The 18,439-nt window shown below is 39.2% G+C and overlaps 1 protein-coding gene across 4 annotated transcripts in view; it reads left to right on the forward strand.

The window, feature by feature from the left end:
• NAALADL2 (N-acetylated alpha-linked acidic dipeptidase like 2) overlaps positions 1-18,439 on the forward strand; it is a 477,589-nt gene that overhangs the window by 437,423 nt on the left and 21,727 nt on the right. For all 4 annotated transcript variants that reach the window (XM_063339333.1, XM_063339332.1, XM_063339330.1 and 1 more), the window contains one exon: positions 14,551-14,644. In XM_063339333.1, the coding sequence (XP_063195403.1) occupies positions 14,551-14,644 (94 nt within the window). The remainder of the gene's footprint in view (positions 1-14,550; positions 14,645-18,439) is intronic.

An 18,439-nucleotide genomic window follows, 5' to 3' on the forward strand; every position in this document is an offset into this window, starting at 1 on the left:
AACAGCGACTTTGAGAATGAAAAACTAATAACTTTAAAATTACCGTCTGTTCCAATAATCTTAGTTTTCACAGTGTCTCAAAAGGCAGCAGAACTAGAAATCTTGCTTTTAGAGGTCACGTAGGAAATACTTGAATTACCAGGTTTTAACAGAAACATTTTTAATGTTGAAAAAGACGCTCTTGCCCACTTTCTCTCGCTTTGGCTGGTTTAGTCCACTGAGGCTGAGTTGTGTTGCTTTTTTTGGAAGGCTTAGTGGTTTTAATTCAAAGAAAATAATGAAGAAAAAATGGAAAACGCATCCTTTACACTGCTTAGCAGCAGCAGTAATATGTTTGTATTGTTCGTAAAATGTATTGAACTGCCTAATCCGAAGCTCATTGTAACTGAGTGCAGATTGGTAGCAATCGTATATAATTAGGCTTTGCTGACTTTTTTTATTTTTTTTTGTCCCGCTGTGAGGTAAATAAGAGCCCTGTTCCAGAGAAGCGGGGTGTGAGTGAAGGGATGACAGCAGCAGAGGAAGAGCTAAGGTTGTCTCATGTCCCCTCACATCTTTGAGCCAGTAGTTGCTTTTGAAAGGTTTTTCCAAAGCTCAAGTTCCATTTTCAGACGTGGCTGGTGGAACTGGCAGATAAGCGGTGTGGGATCTTGCTGACTCTATCCCTTTTAGGTAACAGCTTTTTTTAGTGCCTGTCATCTAACCTGGGGTGGGGAAACGTGTTCCTCCAGGTGATATCTCAAGCAGCCCACATAGATTCTTCTCAGCAGACTGAAAGCCAAAAGTAATTCTGGAAATTTTTCCTTTGGTTTTTAAAGTCAGGTTTCAGTCACTGTCTTTAATCAGTAAGACCGAGAGTAATCAATAAGAGACGAGACTATACGTTAAGAGTTCTGCTGACCTTGAGTGTTTAAGATAACGCTTGTACCTACTGTAGGTGAGTACACATAGTTCTTTTTATTTGCATGGATTTAGACGTACAACATGCTGCTGACTATCTTTTCCCTCAAGTATGAAATCAGAATGGAAATAAAATACCATGGATGAGCTACTATGAATCGTCACGATAACTCATGCTAATTGAAGTTAGATTTCAGGACGTATTAATAACCTCTACTCATTAGCTTAAGATAAAGAACTTTGAGGTCATTTGGTCCATTCCTGTCAGTACAGTACAATTCCCTCCTTTCTTTCTAGATTGTATTTAACAAATGAAGAGAAAGGTCTTTTGCCACTTCACTTGACAAACTGTTCCACAATCCCGAATGACTACTCACAAAGTTTTTTCCTTCTCTTATTCAACGAAAATAGTTTTTCCTTAATTACATTACTTTACTTTTTGGTTGTTTCTTTTAATTTTTACTTGGAAACTTGAATTTCCTGTAACTACTGTGTTCTTAATTTCCTTGGTAAAAGAATCCTTTATTTTGAGATCAAAGAATTCTGATATACATTAGCACTTTAATTATAAACTGCGGAATGATAACTGAATGAATAGGGCAAAAGCTCTTTTAGACTAGCAGGGCTGACAATTAAAAAGGCTTTTTTCATGACTTGCAGCATCGCCTGTTCTTTTTTTTTGTTAAATATGGCTACTATTGTAATTGAAGATTAATAATCACTAATAGCTAATGGGCTCTTTTAATGTAATACTCTGCACAAATAAAACCCTCCGTTTAGATGGCACTAGCCTCCCCCTTCATCCCCTCTTTTGCCGATGTCAGTTATTACTTGAGCAGAATAAGCAGAAAAGGAAATAAACTTGACCGAAGACCTATAGTTAAACCTCTGTCTCAGCGACTTGTGGGTTTTGTGCAAGGGAGTGCTGGAGGCCTGGAGGTAAAATAAATATTACCAAAATCAACATAATATAGTGGTCTAATCCGGTACTGTGCCTAGTGATTGCTCTTCTCAGTGTGGAACTTTTAAAAATTTGGGAACAGACCGACGTGGAGATGCCACACGCTGTCTCCTGGGGCAACGCTCCCGACGGTGGACTGCGACCACTGAGCAGTAGGCAATTAGCAACTCTTGGAAACCACAAGATTTAGAGTGTCATTTCCATTTTTCTTGTCTCAGATATTCTAAGAGGTCAGTATTCATAATAGCAAATGGAGTTTAAAAGGTGTTAAAAAACTTAGAGTTTATTACTTGTTACCCACTGCTTTTGGTTGCTGAGTGAATTCTAAAACCTGGCTTTTTCATTAGGTCCATAAATGAGACCTAATTTATTTATTTATTTTTAATCCAGTATCAAGTGTGCATTCTGATCAGTTCCTCACCCAAGAAATGCCCCATATCCTTATTACTGGATGAGGCTTGGATGAAAATATTTTTAATTAGGGTTCAGAAGTTGTTGCAGCATTGTTGTGATCTCTTGGGTATATCACAGTTTCTGTAGGGCTTTTTCGTTTCTCTGAATATACAAATGAAAAACCACATTATAGTGGTTTGTATTTTTGATGTAAAATGTAGACGTAGTGCAAAACGTTCTAGAAATTTCACTTTGATATCAAAACACTTTTGAAGATTATTTACATTTAGTTTAAAGCTGTTCAGAGTACATCAAATGCCTGTACATATTGCCTTTCTACTGGGGGGGAGCGCGGGAATTCTTAGAGTCTACAAACTCTTAATTTATTTTTAGGTCTGAAAATCTAATTTTATCTGTAACTGCGTCTGTCTTCAATTTTAATGTACAGAAGAACTTTGAGATGAGTTTTTCTCTGATCTGTGTGTGCAAGTTGTATGCACCAGCACACACATGCTTGCGTATATCACTTCATGCTGTCAGCGCTCCCACTAATTCGTTCCCTATGTGTCAGTGCCATATTCTGCAGTACTTCTTCAGTTTGGGGGGCAGTTTATTTGGAACTTTATATAACATGCAGAAATTACGCTGAGTACACACTTAATACAGTACGCTGAAGGACATCGTTAAGTAGTTCCCTCTGATACATTTTCATCCTATAATATTTCTAAAAATCCATCCTTTTCTCCTCCTGATCAAACCACCTGCCTGCATTATAGTCTCCGCTTGTCTTGACGCATTTGCCGTCCAAGTCTTTTTTCTCCCTGCGATCCATCTACAGTGTTGTTGCCAAAATGATCTTCCTCGGCTGTCCTTTTAGTCTTGCCATCTTCTCTTTCAGAAATTCCCCAGGCTCCTGTTTATGTTGTGCAGCAAATTCCAACTTGTTTTGCTTTCGAAATCTTTTGCCTTTTTCAAACACCTTCTCTTCCACCTTCCAGTCTCTTCAGCAATGTCCCTTTCGTCTTCTTCCTTCAGTACAGTCATCAGATCTCCATCCTTGTTGTTACCTGTCAGGCAAAAGTTGTCTGCTTGTCTGTTTGCCCATATCGAGATCTCCTGCGATGAACTCATTTGTTCCAGAAAGTTAATCTAAAACTGAAGACAAAAAAGCATTCAGGTGAGCCAAAAGAAAAGTTATAGAATTAATAGCAAGACCAGAAGCTAATAAAATATGCTGCTTACCAACAAGGTGAGTCCTGAGCTTTGAGTTGTTCTTGCAAAAAGGCTTGTCAGATGGTCTCAGCTAACTTGTGCCTTTGCTGTGCCATACCCCCCTTCTTCGTTTGATCCTCTCGGATGAGCTTAAAATAGGCAACAAGCCTCGTAGAGTTAGATGTCTTTTGAATTGTTTTCTGAGACGTGTAATGTATTTTCGGTGCTTAGACACTAATGATGATTAGAAATAATAAGATAATTAAAACAGGTAGTACCTGGAGCAACCATGGTGCAGCACCGGAGGTAGACATTGATTTTATTTCTTTCCTTAACAGTAACTGCGGTCGTTTGAGCAAGCAGTAACCTTTCCTGCAGTGTAGTGAGATTATATGCTTTTAAAATGTGCTTCTCTATTTAATCTTTGTTGTTGCCGTTATTTCGTGCTGCCTTTGTCATTTTAATACAGAGCCTGCATAAAGATAGGGTGCAGTGGAATGAAATGGCCATCGTAATGTGACTATCTTAGTAACAGGTGTATTATTACAGCCACAGACGTGGTAATAAATCTCAATTCTACCTTCAGATAGCTTGAGTTTCATTGCTAGGGCTCCTTGTGAATTTTGAGGGCCGTTCTGTAGCACAGGACATTCTTCTGAGTTTTCTTTCTCTGTTTATATAAATATTCTGTGATGAGAAACATTATTTGTTAGGTCTTTATTCATTGTTGTTCAGGGACAAGTTTGAAAGGTGAGGGAGTTTCTTTTTCAGGTAAATTGGTAGCCTCAGGAGCACGCCAGCTAATTATAAAATACTTCAGTAGGTTCATCAAACTGACCTGAGATTCCCTAAGGCTCAAAGAGTTTGTCAGACTTGGCATTTTCCCCAAGCCTGAAGGGAGCTTGCTCGGTCCCAAACATATTCATCTTTAATTAATGTTTTCTTTTTAAAATAAAACAACCAGTCTTCCCCCGCCTTTATTTGTTAAGTTATACTATTTAATTATAGGAGGAGGTACGAGATCTCCTTTTGAGATTTAAATTTCAAATTATTAGTGTAAGTCAACTGATTACTTCTTATTCTATGTCTCTTGCACAGTATATGTTGAAGATTGAATATTCGGATTTGAAAAGTACTGGGGAAAATTCACAGAAATTGCATTTTTGAATGATGATACCAATAAGAAGCTTAAATACCTTTCTGGCTTGGTAACTGCCATGCGAGTATGTCCAAGAGCAGAATGTATCCCCAGCTGAAGTAATTGCCAGACGGGGAGATTGAGCCTCTGTGTGGGTGCTGAGTGTATCCTGGTCTCGGGGGGTAATCTCAGGATATTGCCCATCCCATTCTCCCCTGAAGTGGAACGTGTCTGTTCATGTTTATGGGCCTTTCCTTTGAGCTCTATAGTACGGAACTGTGGATTTTCAGCTTCCCTTGGATCCTCAGCACTGTGGTTCACTAGTGTCTCCCCCTCAGGGCTAGTCTGTCATGTTTAATGAGCTGTCAGTGTTCCACTCCTCGCTGATGAGGGTGACCTAAGTGGAAAAATTTGAGGTACCTTGGCATCAAGAGGTGGCAAGAGAGAACAGAACAGTATTTTCTCTCTATGACCATTAAATACCTTGGCTTTCATGAGTTTGAGAGGATGGGGAGACTTCAGTATGTAATGTTCTCATGAATCTTTTTGTAGTGCTTATTCTGTCCAGTCTGTGCTGCATTGACTATCCATGTTGTCCCAGTTCCTCAAGGAACCATTGCCTCAAACCCTCATTGATGCTTTTCTTCAGATTCTTCAACTCCTCTTTCTTCCATCTGTTGTCCCTGGTTCTCCCTAGATCTTGTCTCTCTGTCTCTAAGAACTGGGTGCTGCCTGTCGTACATTCTTCTTTCAGTTATGGCCGCTTAGAAGACATCATAATTGCAAATAAAACTCAGGCAAAACAGAGGATAGTTTAAGGTTCCTGTTACAGCATTTCCTCATCCTCTTCTCACAAATCTCCATAGTTGGGTCTGACTCATTTTGAAGGTCACGCTATGCAGTGAGTTTTTAAGGATGGTGGCGTATTAATGCATTTCGGTGGCCTGATACAGTGATTGTTAACGGTGGAAAAGTGTATAAATGGAATGGGGATAGATGAGGAAAAACAGAAAAAAATGTATTGTCACAATAATGGAAGAAAAAGAATAATGAACATCAAGAATGACTCTTAGGTACTGAAGCAGATTAGATGCATTATTTTAATTAAGAGTGCCTAATAGTACATATGGTTTCCTTTGAATAATAATTGCGTGCTGATGAAGTGTGATTAGAGACTTTTTTTTAGGAGTTCAATTAAATCAAATCCATTTCTGTAAAAGGGGAGTGATTAAAAAGATGATATCGCGGTCTAAACTGAAAGCTGTGGTTGAAGCTTCTTCTTGCAGATTTCTTTATTACTGCACTCCTTTGACTGTTATCTAGTTTTCAACAATGCCACAAGTTTCAGCCGGAGTCCTGCAGATTCAGCAGAAGAACTGGCTTTTCAGATCAAATAGAAACTTAGGGAGTACTTGGATGTCCTTGAATGTATGATCTGGGATTAGTCCTAATTCAGGAAGATTCTTGGTTCATGCATGTATCTTGAAGCATATGAGAAGACACTTTGATTAATTAGGACTGTAAGACAACATACTGTTTGCTGGGCTGATCTGTATTTCTGCAGAGCGCTCGTGAACCTGGGGGATTAAATGCAGACTTGCACTGCTGCTTGTATTATCTGCTCGTCATCACTGTCTGACTCGTAAGGCTCCTCGACAGGCAGGACCCAGCCAACTGTCTGCCAGCCGTTAATAAAATTATCCGTTATCTGGCTGAGTCCTATCGTCTCGTGCTTTGCTTATCCTGTATCGCGAGTAAGGAGGGCTGGTTGTGCGAACATCCTGATGGGAGTCTTAAACACATACGCGAGTCAGGGGAAGGTACTGATATTCATTAAGTGGTAGCAAACACAATGAAGGCCTCTAGTGGCATGGAAGAGCGTGATGTCCGAGCTATCCATCTCAGCGTCCTGGGTTTTCATACCAGTACACAGGAATCTACCCTGAAATATTTTGTCTGTTATTCTGAGATGACATTTCGTTCCTTTACCGAAAACTGGTACCTAACATTTTTTGTCCTAAAGTGTATGCAGTGTTAGCTTGCTGCATGTTTTATCCTTCGAATGTCTGTACTACACATGCAAATAAAGGAAAAAAAAAATAAGCTATGTAGTTTTGGTTTAAGGTAGGAAAGGTCTGTCCAAGGTGCAATTCCTGCACGTGATCGTTGTCATTAGAGATCTTTGCCTCTGATACGGGGAAAGAAATTTGGCTTCATATTTTTTTATATACTTCTCTTTCTACCACAACAATAGCAAAATCTGTTTCCTGAGGACTGCCTATAACCAGCTTCAAGCAGTTAACCTCGCTTCTTTAAAAAGGACCTGGCACTAGTTTCCCCCTCCTCCTGCGGTACCTGAAGGAGGTGAGAGAATGAAAGCATTTAAAAGGTGACTTTCTGTGCAGTGGTTGGCATCATGGTTTATGGGAATGATATATGCAAATCATTCAGCTTTAAAGCAAAATTTTCTGTATTTGTCACTTTCAAAGTCTGCAGCTGGTAACCAGAGCAGTCTGGCTTGGAGATAAAGTTGGATAAATAAGCTTGGAGGTAAGTTGGAGATAAAAAAGAACTAACAGTAGAACGAACTTTTGAATTTCTCTTGAAGAAATCTAGCGTGAGGGTTTGTAATGATGGAAAGATTTGTATTGTTGTGGTGTGACCTCTTCACTTGGAGCTTATGAAGTGCAGAAGAAGGTTTTTTGCATCCATCTGCAGATGCATCCAGGATGCATCTGCATCCATCATCTGCAAAAAAAACATCCTTTTGCATGCTCATAACTGCGCGCACCAGGGAAAATTCTAAGTTACTTTTTTTAACGAGAGCCTTGAATCTAGTGGTCCTTCTAGAAGTTAGTTTGACACTTTCTTTGCACCACTAGAATTTGACATGCATAAATAAGAAATACATGATCAGAAACTCTTCTCGAGATTATTGCTACTTACCTGTGCACTTCAAAGACAGGCAATTTCTCTTTATGTGAGAAAAAAAAAAAAAAAGGTGTAAAGCATTTGAGAAACTCTCCTTTCCTAGCTACGCTTCTGCACTGCTGAACTGCCCACATAAGGAACAGTTAGCTTGGACGGTGTAAGCGTTAACCCTGGGGGTTCTGCACAGGCATGAAGTTGCTCTGCCCCAGTTCCAAACCAACCAGGTTGAGTACAAGCTCGTTTAGGCAGTGCCAAGCCTAGCGCAGTAAAGCTGTTGTCTTGGAAGTTGAGTTAATATATATTTTTTAATATACATGTATTAAAAGATTCACCTAAATGCATTTGAATAGACACAAAATATATATTTCCATATACTTTCTATAAGTAGAATTTAAAATACAGGAATTTCTCCATGTAAACAGAAAACAAAACAGAGATAGGTATGAATTTCATTTTTATGCAAGTAATTGAAGGCAGTGGGATGAATGATCCCTCCCGGCTGTGAATGAAATGTATAGAAAATGTACTTTCACCGCTCAAAGTGCTGTATATTACAAAGTTGGCCAACAAATTAGATTTTATGCAAAGTAATCACTTAAGAGAATACTTTTGACCTTAATTTCACAGCGCCTCAGAATCTCATCATGAGCCATGTAGAAAATGTAGCAATGATGGTGTAAATAGAGATCTTCTGTACTCCAGAGTAATTGTCCCAAGCTACCATAATTCTGGCGTATCTTAATCCGTAACTTCCGGGATGCGTAAGGCTGTGTCCCACCGTAATACGACGAGTTAAGCATTGTTGGCTTTGACCAGGATACCTGCAAATGTTTTGTTCACTGTCACTTTTACTTCCCAGTCAGTATTTTCTATACTGAAAGTAAATAAAACCAATATTAAATAATAGAGGGAGATGTTGAAATAGAATTTTTAATAAGACCACATACTTTCCTTGGTCAGAAGCAGCTGTCTGTTATGAATTACTGTGCTCTAGTTCACCTGCTGTAGCCATAGTCTCGTCGTACTCTTTTCTCAGAGAGCCCTCTGCTGACCTAAAATACAGCATCTTCAACGGAACGTCAGATACCCCATAACATCGTTTGACCTGTAGTGTAAATACATGCCCTGGTGCCGAGGTAGATAAATAATAAAAAAAAAAAAAAACAAAAACACGTACGATGCTACTGAATTTTTGAGAAGTTCTGAATTTTCAAAAGCTGACAGCATTAGTGCAAAGCAAACACGGTTGTGACCAGATTTCTCTTTCGTTGTCTAGTCAAGGGAATGTGGTTCTGCAGAAAAACAGTCAAAGCAGGGGTTGTTTCCTCAAGCTCCTGCCTCTGACTTTTCTTGTATGGGTCAGTTAACTTTTTTTGGGGGTGATGAGTGTAAGAAAAACAACCGTGTAGACTGATTATGTAGGCAATTTTTCTTCAGTAAATTAAGATCCCAGTATTAAAAATGCTCATTAGTGTATCATGAGTCTCACGATTACTGCCGTTCATCCTGTCATACTAGGTGCTGAAATTATGTTATTGCCAGGGAATCACAGATTTACTTTAAATAGAGTCAATTTACCAGGCTTAATTTAAAAAATCTGATAACATGAAGGAAGTCGGGGGGAAGGGGGGGCCAGCAGAAAGCAAATTCAGGAAATTTGCCTGTATTATCAAAAAGATTTCTTCAATTTTGCAGTGCGGAGAGGTTGGGGAAGGCTGGTTATTGTAACACTTGAGATTGCTAATGTTGCGGTTCTGAGAGGGGATCTTAATTTATGCAGAGATTTATTCTTTATTTACATGAGTGTGGACATTGAAACTGTTGTTTATGTTTGGATGAACGTCCAAAGATTTCCGGAGGTCACTCTGCTGGTCAGTGTGGAAAGAGAGACCCTTGATGCAGAGACGAACGCTTGGGATTAGACAGTGCGACAACCAGCCACAAAAGTTAAACCTTTCATTCACCTTTACAAGAAAAAAGAGAAACCAAAGTGTTATTTTCAAGACACTGTTCTTGATCACCCTAAACAGCACAGTGTCTTTCCGTGCTCTTTCCTCATCCATGAGCCCATGGATAACGCGCAAAGGGAGAGGTGCCAGGTGTGAGGGCAAATGTGACTTGAAAACGAGCAATGCCTGATGTCCAAGGAAGTTGAGGCTCAGAGTTCTAACGCGTTGTTTCGTGTCACACACCCATCAATTACAAGGATTGTTTGAGTCCGTTGTAGGGAGTCTTACGTACAGAGGTCTCCCGAATCCGTAGTTGGGAATCTGCATGTCTGCTCCACTGCCTTCTTACGTGATCTGCTTTCTAATATGAGTTGTCGTGGGTTTGGTAGAGTAGCTGCCATGTGGATGCTAATGTTCTCCGAAAGTGCACAGTATCGCTAGGGTAAAGTGTTGGTAATATTCGTCAAATAAAATCATATAATAAAAAAAACCTGCAAATTATAGAATGCAGGAAAGAAGAAAATGTTGCAGATGTATATGGCTTGAAATATAAAGGAGTTGCCACTGCACAGCTCAGGTTTGAAGCGGCTGTGCCTAATTCATTCCAGCAGGTGAAACCGGAGTACAGCACTTCTGAAGAGCAGCGTTCACAAAAGGATAAACGTGGCAGTTTACCTGATTTTTTAAGTTATGTTGTTTGTAACTTGGCACAGGAAGAGATCTGAGATGTCTGTTTAGATTTTAGCGCTCTTAATGTAACTAAAAACGTCCTAAAGGCTCAACGCTTACGCCCACAGAGGTTTACACAGCGCGCAGGCTAGATATAGCACGCGGTTCCCAATTTTACTAGCATGTGAACTTCTGCGTTAAAGAAACTGCCTGCACGCTACATGCTGATGTTTATTCTAGCAGATTGATCTCTATCACGCATAATATTTTCATATTTTCGTATCCACTGAATATGTTTTCATTTTATTCATCTTACAAGTTTCTCGTCGTGTGACGGAATGGAAGATGGCTTGCAATGCCTGCCTTGTCTCTAAAACCAGAAAACGGTTAAGACGTGTCCCTGCAAGACACGATCAATAACAGCATGCCCCCAAAGCAAAACTGAATCTGTGTAAAAAAGGCTGAGTGGAGCCTTACACATTTTTGTATCCTGTTTTTTAAGTATTCAATGTGTGCGGTTTTTTTAATTTTGCCTGCCAATAGACGTGCTTTGAGTTGTCAGTAGGCAGCTTGCGTATTTGAGGACGCAAGTTGTCTTTAAACTGAGTTTAACTCACTGGAAAACCAAGTGTGACATACTCACCAAAAAAAAAAAAAATAATTCTGGGATGAACCCTTCCCCAGCTGCAGTTTAGTTAGTTTCCTTATTTACATTGTAAAACACCTAAAAAGATAAAGGGTATTTACAGTTTACATAGCTGAACACACTGTGTATTTTCAATCTAGTTATTATTTAATTGTCAGAGTCTTGGAGAGTGGTGCAGATCGACCTGATGTCCCCGAGAGCTGACTTCTATAGTGAAATTAGGTTCATGAGTTGGGTAGAACTGCAAGAAGTAATTCCTAAATGAGTAGGTTATAATGCTTTGGAAGGGAGAAGAACCTACGGCTTCATTTAGGATACCTAACTGCCTTTAACACCAGCACTTTTGAATGTTGATTGGGGGTTTTTTTCGGCTTTTGGGATCTGCTCGGTGTGAGAGAGGCGAAGGCAGGGACAGTAGTTACTTCCTTCCTACAGAGATGTTTATGCTGTAAGGTAAAAGACCTTGAAAAAATGTTACCTTTGGTATAAGTCGTCTTTGAATATTCAGATTTATTTTGCAATATACTGTATAACTCTACAATAATAGTTATGGTTTATATTAATATTTGTCTCTAAATAAATTGGAAGTTCATTAAATACATTTTTGTTTACTGAAGAATACCTTTCCCAAAGCCAAGTGTAGTGGAAACGTTATTTATTATGTTCTCATTTTAAATTGTCTAAGAAAAGCATTTCAGAATCAATTAGCAATTGAACTATAAATTTTTTTCTTTAGACTTGATAATTGTGCAAATGCTACATCAATTATCGTGTGTGTATTATTATGTATAAATGTTATTTGAGAAGTTGTCATTAGTCTTATAACCAGTTCAGGATGGGAATAGCATCAATTAGCTGCTCTAGCATTTCACTTTATGAGAAAATTGTTGTCTTTACTCTTTGCTAAGTTACTCTTGCGTTCAATAATTCAGCAGTCAGTCTCAACCATTTTTCTACAGGGAAAAGGGGGCAGAAGCTTGTCGTTATTTTCCGTGTATATTCAGTGTTGCTCTCGGGGGAAATGGTATATCCAAAAGTAAGACCATAAATAAGAAATCAGTCGCCTTTTCTGTCTTGCTGCATTATGTGGGTGTGATATATGCTTCTGCAGCGTTATTACTTACTCTCTTCAAATCAATGCTCTGAGCTTTCCTTTATGTGATTGATTTCTTCCAGATTAGCCTAAAAGTACGTGATTTAATAAACACCGCTGTTACCTGTTTGCTAACACACAAATGTCTGCACTATTACATACAGAGATACTATAAAGTTTCCAGAATGCTTCTGTCAATCGTAAGATTTTGATGGTGTAACTTTATTTCAATAGGCAAGAGAAAACAACTTTGGTTTTATGTAGTCAAAAGCGAAATAAAATTGCTTGGAAGGCAAGAACTTATAAAAATTAAGCCAGGTTCTGTAGGAGATAATGATGAAAAGGAAGGATGCTTACTAGGATGTTCTCCTGTTTAATGCCACTTTCGTGCCTCAGAAAAGAAGCATTTTTTCCACACTTTTGTGTTCTTTTGTGTTCTTAAACATTGTGGTAACAGATTGAAAAGTATCAGTAGCACTGTAGAACTGTTCATGTCCCTCCCTAAAATATACCTATGAATATGTATCTTGCATTACCATTTCCTGAAGGTTTTTGCGGAAATGGGGCGGCGGGGAAGAATTCAGATGTTTTGTGTGATAGAGTACTATTTAGGATTCAGCGGGTTTGGGCTCCGTATAGAAAGCCTCCTCTTCGATAGGACGTTGTTTCATTGCCACGGTTGCTTTTCCATGGCAGCTTACAGGTCGTTAATGCTTTGGGCAGCTATATCTCGAAAGAGTTCCGTGCGGGACAAGGACGGATTTTGCATGGCACTTGGACATTCAGAACCAGATTTTTACAGTTGCTTACGGCTGGATTATATGAACCTGGTTTGGATCCAGTTTTGTACAGATTTCTGTTTGCCCAAACAATTTTAATTCTTGTATTTCCACAGTACCTCTCTGATATTCCTAAAACCGATGTTTTCTAATGCTTTACAACCCAGAGACTTTTGTGTGTCATCACTGACAGAAAACGTAATGGCCTTTAAGCGTTAATGGCCCGTGGAGTTGGGAAGTTACGAGAAAAGTTTCATGAGAGGTTACCGTGTAATATTTTAACACAGATGTCCAAAATTGGTGTTTTTCATCTTCTTCCAAATTCACTCTTAGTTCTTTAGTTTTCCTGATAACAGCCTGATGTATTCCCCCCTATTTTTTTCTCACTGTAAATACGGTGTGGGGTTTTTCTGCCTATTGCAATATTGTATTCTCTAGAGGTAAATCTCAATAGCTTCGCAGCACGTCTCTGCTCAGATATAGGTTGCAGCCTGATGTACAGCATATTCCCTCAGTCTCTGTACCCAAATCAGGCTGTGGCCAGGTCAAAAAACAGTATTTCTTTAATGCTTTCTTAGAAATGTTGTTGAGGTTCTAGTAATCTTTCTCCAGGAAACTTGTATTTCTGATATTACCCTGCTTTCATCCAGTTTCCTGGGAGATGGTTTTCCTCTTCAATTGCTGTACTATTGTTTTTAATATTACTTGGGATTGTTGCCTTTTCATACTACTTTGTATCGTAGAATTAAAACGCTACTTTCAGCACAGCAACTATCATATTGCTTTTGAAGGATAGATATTATTCTAACCCTCCCAACACCTTGGGAAGTATTGTACAATATGATTCTATTCAGTCCACATTTTTATCAACACAAGCACCCTCACCTGCAGCCATCATTCCATTTTAGAGCACAGCCCTGCAGGTATTTTCCCCCTTTTTGCAATATCAAGATATGAGGAAGATGAATGAAAGTTTCGTGCATGTTTTTGTCAGTGTGTTTTTATAGCTCCCATGAACAGTGATGGACTTGGCAGCCTAGAGACTGAAATCCTCTGTTTAATCACAGGCCAGGTACAGTTCAGCAGAAAGACATATTTCTATACGCAGCCCCTGTAGCATGTCTAAGCCCTGAGCTGGAGAAGCCGATCTTCTGTAAGTGAGAAAATGTACTCGGGCCAGTCATCCCTGGCCTCCTCTCTGGAACCGTTGAAAAGAAGCATTCGTGCCATTGAGTGTCCTGACAGGCGTTAACGGCTCGTCTGGAGTGGACTGAGAGTTCCCTTTCACTCATTCGGGAATTTCTTTCTGTAAGTTGCAGAGAGGATGGAGCATTCTGTCCAGTTTGCAAGTTGTGCGTGTGTGTGCGTTGAGTTGTCACATAACTCTTCAAAAGGCAGTAGGTTTTCAGGCCGGCTCGCATTTAGCCATGGGATTGATGTGAAGTTTATTAATGTCTGGGATTTTCTTCTTTCTTTTTACTTGTGTAAACTCTGAAAATCTAATAGCTAAAGCCAGAGAACTAAGTAAAATGATAATCCTCATTCCTATTTTTAGAATGTTGAGATGTTTTATTTGAAACCAAAGCAAAACTAAGGCACTTCAGAGACTCCTGCAGCATCCCAGCTCCACAGAAAAAGTACTGCACAGAATTCTTGTGTGTGGTCATAAATTGCGATCTCTTAACATTTTTTAATGTTGTATCGCAAAGGCAATGGTCTAGGTGATAATACTTTTCACAAAGATGTATTTATGCAGTTTTATTCACTTTTTCCCTGAAAATCCAATGTAATGAAAGTATGTGCTATTCCAAAAGAAGTGCTGGCTATTGAATCTGCTAGAAATTATTTGACTCTTTTCTGGGTTTTTTATATTTTTCAGCTAACAGGACAAGTGACTTTGCAAATTGCCAATGAACCAGTTTTGCCGTTTAATGCCCTCGACATCGCGTTAGAAGTTCAGAACAGTCTTAAAGGTAATTTTTGTTAGAGGAATATTGTTTTCCATTAATACAGAATAAGAAAAAGATCATCTCCTCCCTGATATGGATTTTCAATTTCCACTTGAATGATAGCCAGTGATTTTACTAGTTAAATAGTTATTATGTAATGCTAAATAAAAATAGGTTTTTATTGCTAAATAAAGCCATAAAATGTTTAATTTCTTCTGATGTTACTCTGTTAGTTAAGCAATAATTAGTATTAAAATCTCATAATTACAATCAAAGATAACAATCTCTGTGACTGAACTTGATTTTAATTCCCTTCAAGGCTTTGTTCAGTACAAGCAAGAGAAAGCTTCTAATCCCGTTGCCATTTGGCTTCTTAATTTTCACAGTCATCTTCCTTGTTTGGTTATTCCACTAACTCGCCTCGTTGGCAGAGCATGCTAACTTTTCTCCTTTTTCAGGCATGACAAAGCACGATAACTTACCATACGTGTTGTTTGAGTCAATTAAGCACTGAGACCCTGGAAGCTCTGTATTTGGTCTTGGTGTGTTTGGGACAATGGGCTGGGGTTAGGGAGACGGACAAGAATGTTCGCGGTCGGAAGGTAAACAGCAGTGACTAGTAACTCGGCCAAGATGCAGATCTAATTCTCATAGAGTCTGGATTTGCCACTGTTTGCCAGGTGTAGGATGAATGCCGTGATAGGAGACCGCTCCATCAAGATTGTGGAGCCATTACTAATATTCCTGCGTTGCCTTCTCATTTCTGGCTCTTTCTATTGTCTTGTGGCCTTTTAGGCCGTGATAAAGAAGCAGTATTCTGTAGTCCCCTGTTGACAACAGAACCCAGTTAAGCCAATAGCCCTTGGCTTGAGCTGTTTAAGATAACACAGTTAAAGGGTGCGGTTGTGCATTCCCTTTGCTTCTGGGGGGTGTTCCTTTTTTTTTTTTTTTTTTTGAGATGTTATAAGGAACTAAACCCATTGTATGTTACTGAGATGTTCTCTGCTACTATCTAGACTACAAAAGAACAATAAACCTTTTACTGTCATGGTTTGTGTCCTCAAACCAGGACACTTATCAATTACGAAAAGAATCTGTCTTAGCACCGTTCCTGAGGGATAAGGAGGCAGAGGAAGTCTAGGTTCTAACACTGCCCAGTGCCACCCATCCATACCAGCTTTCTCCTTAGTGTCATCTGTCTTCTTCCTCCCATTCTGTCCCTTTTCCCTTACAGTTTCCTCGTATCTTAGCGTATTCAAATGAGATGCAACTCTACTTCCTTTTCTAAGTGACTAGGTGAAAGCAGTCTGGATGCGGAGAGCACATAAGAAGCTTCGACCTTGGATTACATCTTTTGATTATTTAGCTGCTAAACTCTAAGATAATTCCTTGAATGTGTACAGACTGAGATCTTTCAGTTGGTATTCCGGTCAGAATTCAGTGAACTTAATGGTAAAAGGTACGTCCCTGACAAGAACACCCGTGAAATTTGAAAAACTGCTCCAAAACATGGTTTTGTTAGGACCTCACAGTGGAAAAATGTGAGATAAGTAAAACCATGTTGTTATTTCCTCATCTCCAATTATGTCTCTGATCCAGATTACCTGTAGTGTGCTAACGCCTTTCAAAACTAATTTTCCTATTTATATATTTATGGAACTCTCAAGTTGATCTAATAAATAAAGAAGTGAGTTCTATAAAATCACACCTAAACTTTCCATATAGTTTAGCAGAATGTGAGATCTTATCCCAAACCTAAAGATTTTTTGCAGTCTTGTGGTGTCGCCCCTGCATTTCATTCACTCCCCACAGTACAAAGTATCACTTTTCTGTAATACACGTTCACAGAAGTATGATACCTTTTCTTTAATCTTTGCCATCCATCATTGTCAAGACCGAGGAGCCAGTAGGCTGCCATTGGTCTGGAATCAGTGAGCATCCAAAAAGACAAGTAATTTTAGCTCTGTTGTGCCAGATAAACGTTGGTTTAGTTCAGCCTAAACACGGCAGGGAACGATCGTCAAACAAAAAGCGCGACTCAGCTGGTATCCCTTCAGCTGAACATGAGATATCTGCTATTGTTCTTCCTTTTTTCTTTATTTTGACTAACAGGAAATGTTGATTTAAACTGAATTTTTTTCTCTAACTTCAGTTAGATCATTTATCTCAACCAGTTCAGGGGAAGGAAAATTAGTTACTCAGCTGTAGGGCCAGCAGGGTAAATTTTCTTCCAGCTGTTGACTTCGGAGTTTTGTTTAATGCCTTTTCTCATGACTTTCATGTCTCGTCTGTCTCTGACTTGTGTCAAGTAACAGTTTATTTTCATTTTGGAATCCAGTTAGACAATGATCTTTTTTCTGTTAACTTAAAGGAGAAGTTGTACTTTTTAACATGGCTCATGGATTTCTTCATTCTTCAAAAGGTTTTATGTTGCCTGAGATTTCCAGTTCCAAGTTGTGTTGCTTTAGTAAACGATTTCATTCTCCAACTTGACGCAAACTGTAGAAAAGGTGAAGGGAAATCCACACAACATGCTAGAAGATTCATTAGGCTTAATTTTGTGCCTCTGGGATCTGGTTCAGCTGATCACTTAAACACACATTTGATTGCCCGTTGGACTTTCTCATGGTCTTGAAGTTAAATCCTATGTGTAAATACTTAAGTCACAATTTTGCAGTCTCCTGGATGCCCTCACAAAAGGGGGTTTGTGTGTCAATATTTGTTAATACTGCATTTATTTATGTTTCCGAAGGATTTAATTCCGTGATGTGGTGGGTGTCTGTACCGTTAGCTCTGTTAAACTCACTAGGGTGTTACTCAGCACTTTATAAACCATTTCTTAGATTCGGGATAGGCTGGATGGCAGGTTACGGGGCAGTGTCATCCCCAGTGTGTTTACCTATGGCTCGAGGCCTGTTCCTCAAAGATGGGGAAATGGCTGTTAAGTGACATGTGTTCTCTGCACTTGCACACACCAGAACTCTTGGCAACAAGCTACTGCTTTTGGCTTTACCTGAAAGGAAGGGTTGTGACTAGGGAAGCATTTCTTTTCGTGCATCTGCGGATGGTCTGACGTTTAACAGGAAACCTCGTGGCCATAAATGATACGCGATGGGTTCCAAGACTGAAATGCAGGTCCCTGTGGCTATTCAGGCTGTTATCTGTCTGATCACAGATTTGATATTTTAGAGAAATTCATGAACAGGTGACAGTTTAAAATGCTCCCATTAACTACACATTGCAGTTGTGAGGTGTTCCTGCCTTTCAGACGTTTAAAATCAAGAGCCGCTGCAACTTGAATCAAATACACTATGCCTGGCATGCTATGAAAACCCAATTCATCTTTTGAGGTAGGGCCCAGACAGGATGTCAAATCTGGTGTGCGAATAACACAAATGGTTCTTTTAAGCACTTCTGTCGAAGTATTTTGTATGTATATGCAAGTGCAAATATGTAAGCATTTGTACATAAGTATTTTGAATGTATATAAGCATTTTTATTCAAAACATATTTGTATCATCTGCTGAATGCTCTTAGCCCTGTGCAGTCTGGACTTGTTCCTTGTAGCGTACCTTGCGCTGTATTTGAGCCTCTTTGGAATTTAGTATATTTTACAGCAAGCTGCAGGGATTGATGCTGGAGGTGTTAAAGTGTCTCATTAGGATCAAAAATCTTTCTGTACCTTTGCACCTGACTGACTCAGCAATAACAAGTTCACTCACACAGTTTACAGAAATAAAGGCAACCAGGTCTGATGCTAGCCGTGTCTCTCACTTGGTTGCTGCTGGCTGGAGAAGCCGATATTGTTTTATTATTGCA

This window comes from Chroicocephalus ridibundus, chromosome 6, assembly GCF_963924245.1.
Source record: "Chroicocephalus ridibundus chromosome 6, bChrRid1.1, whole genome shotgun sequence".
Lineage (NCBI taxonomy): Eukaryota > Metazoa > Chordata > Aves > Charadriiformes > Laridae > Chroicocephalus > Chroicocephalus ridibundus.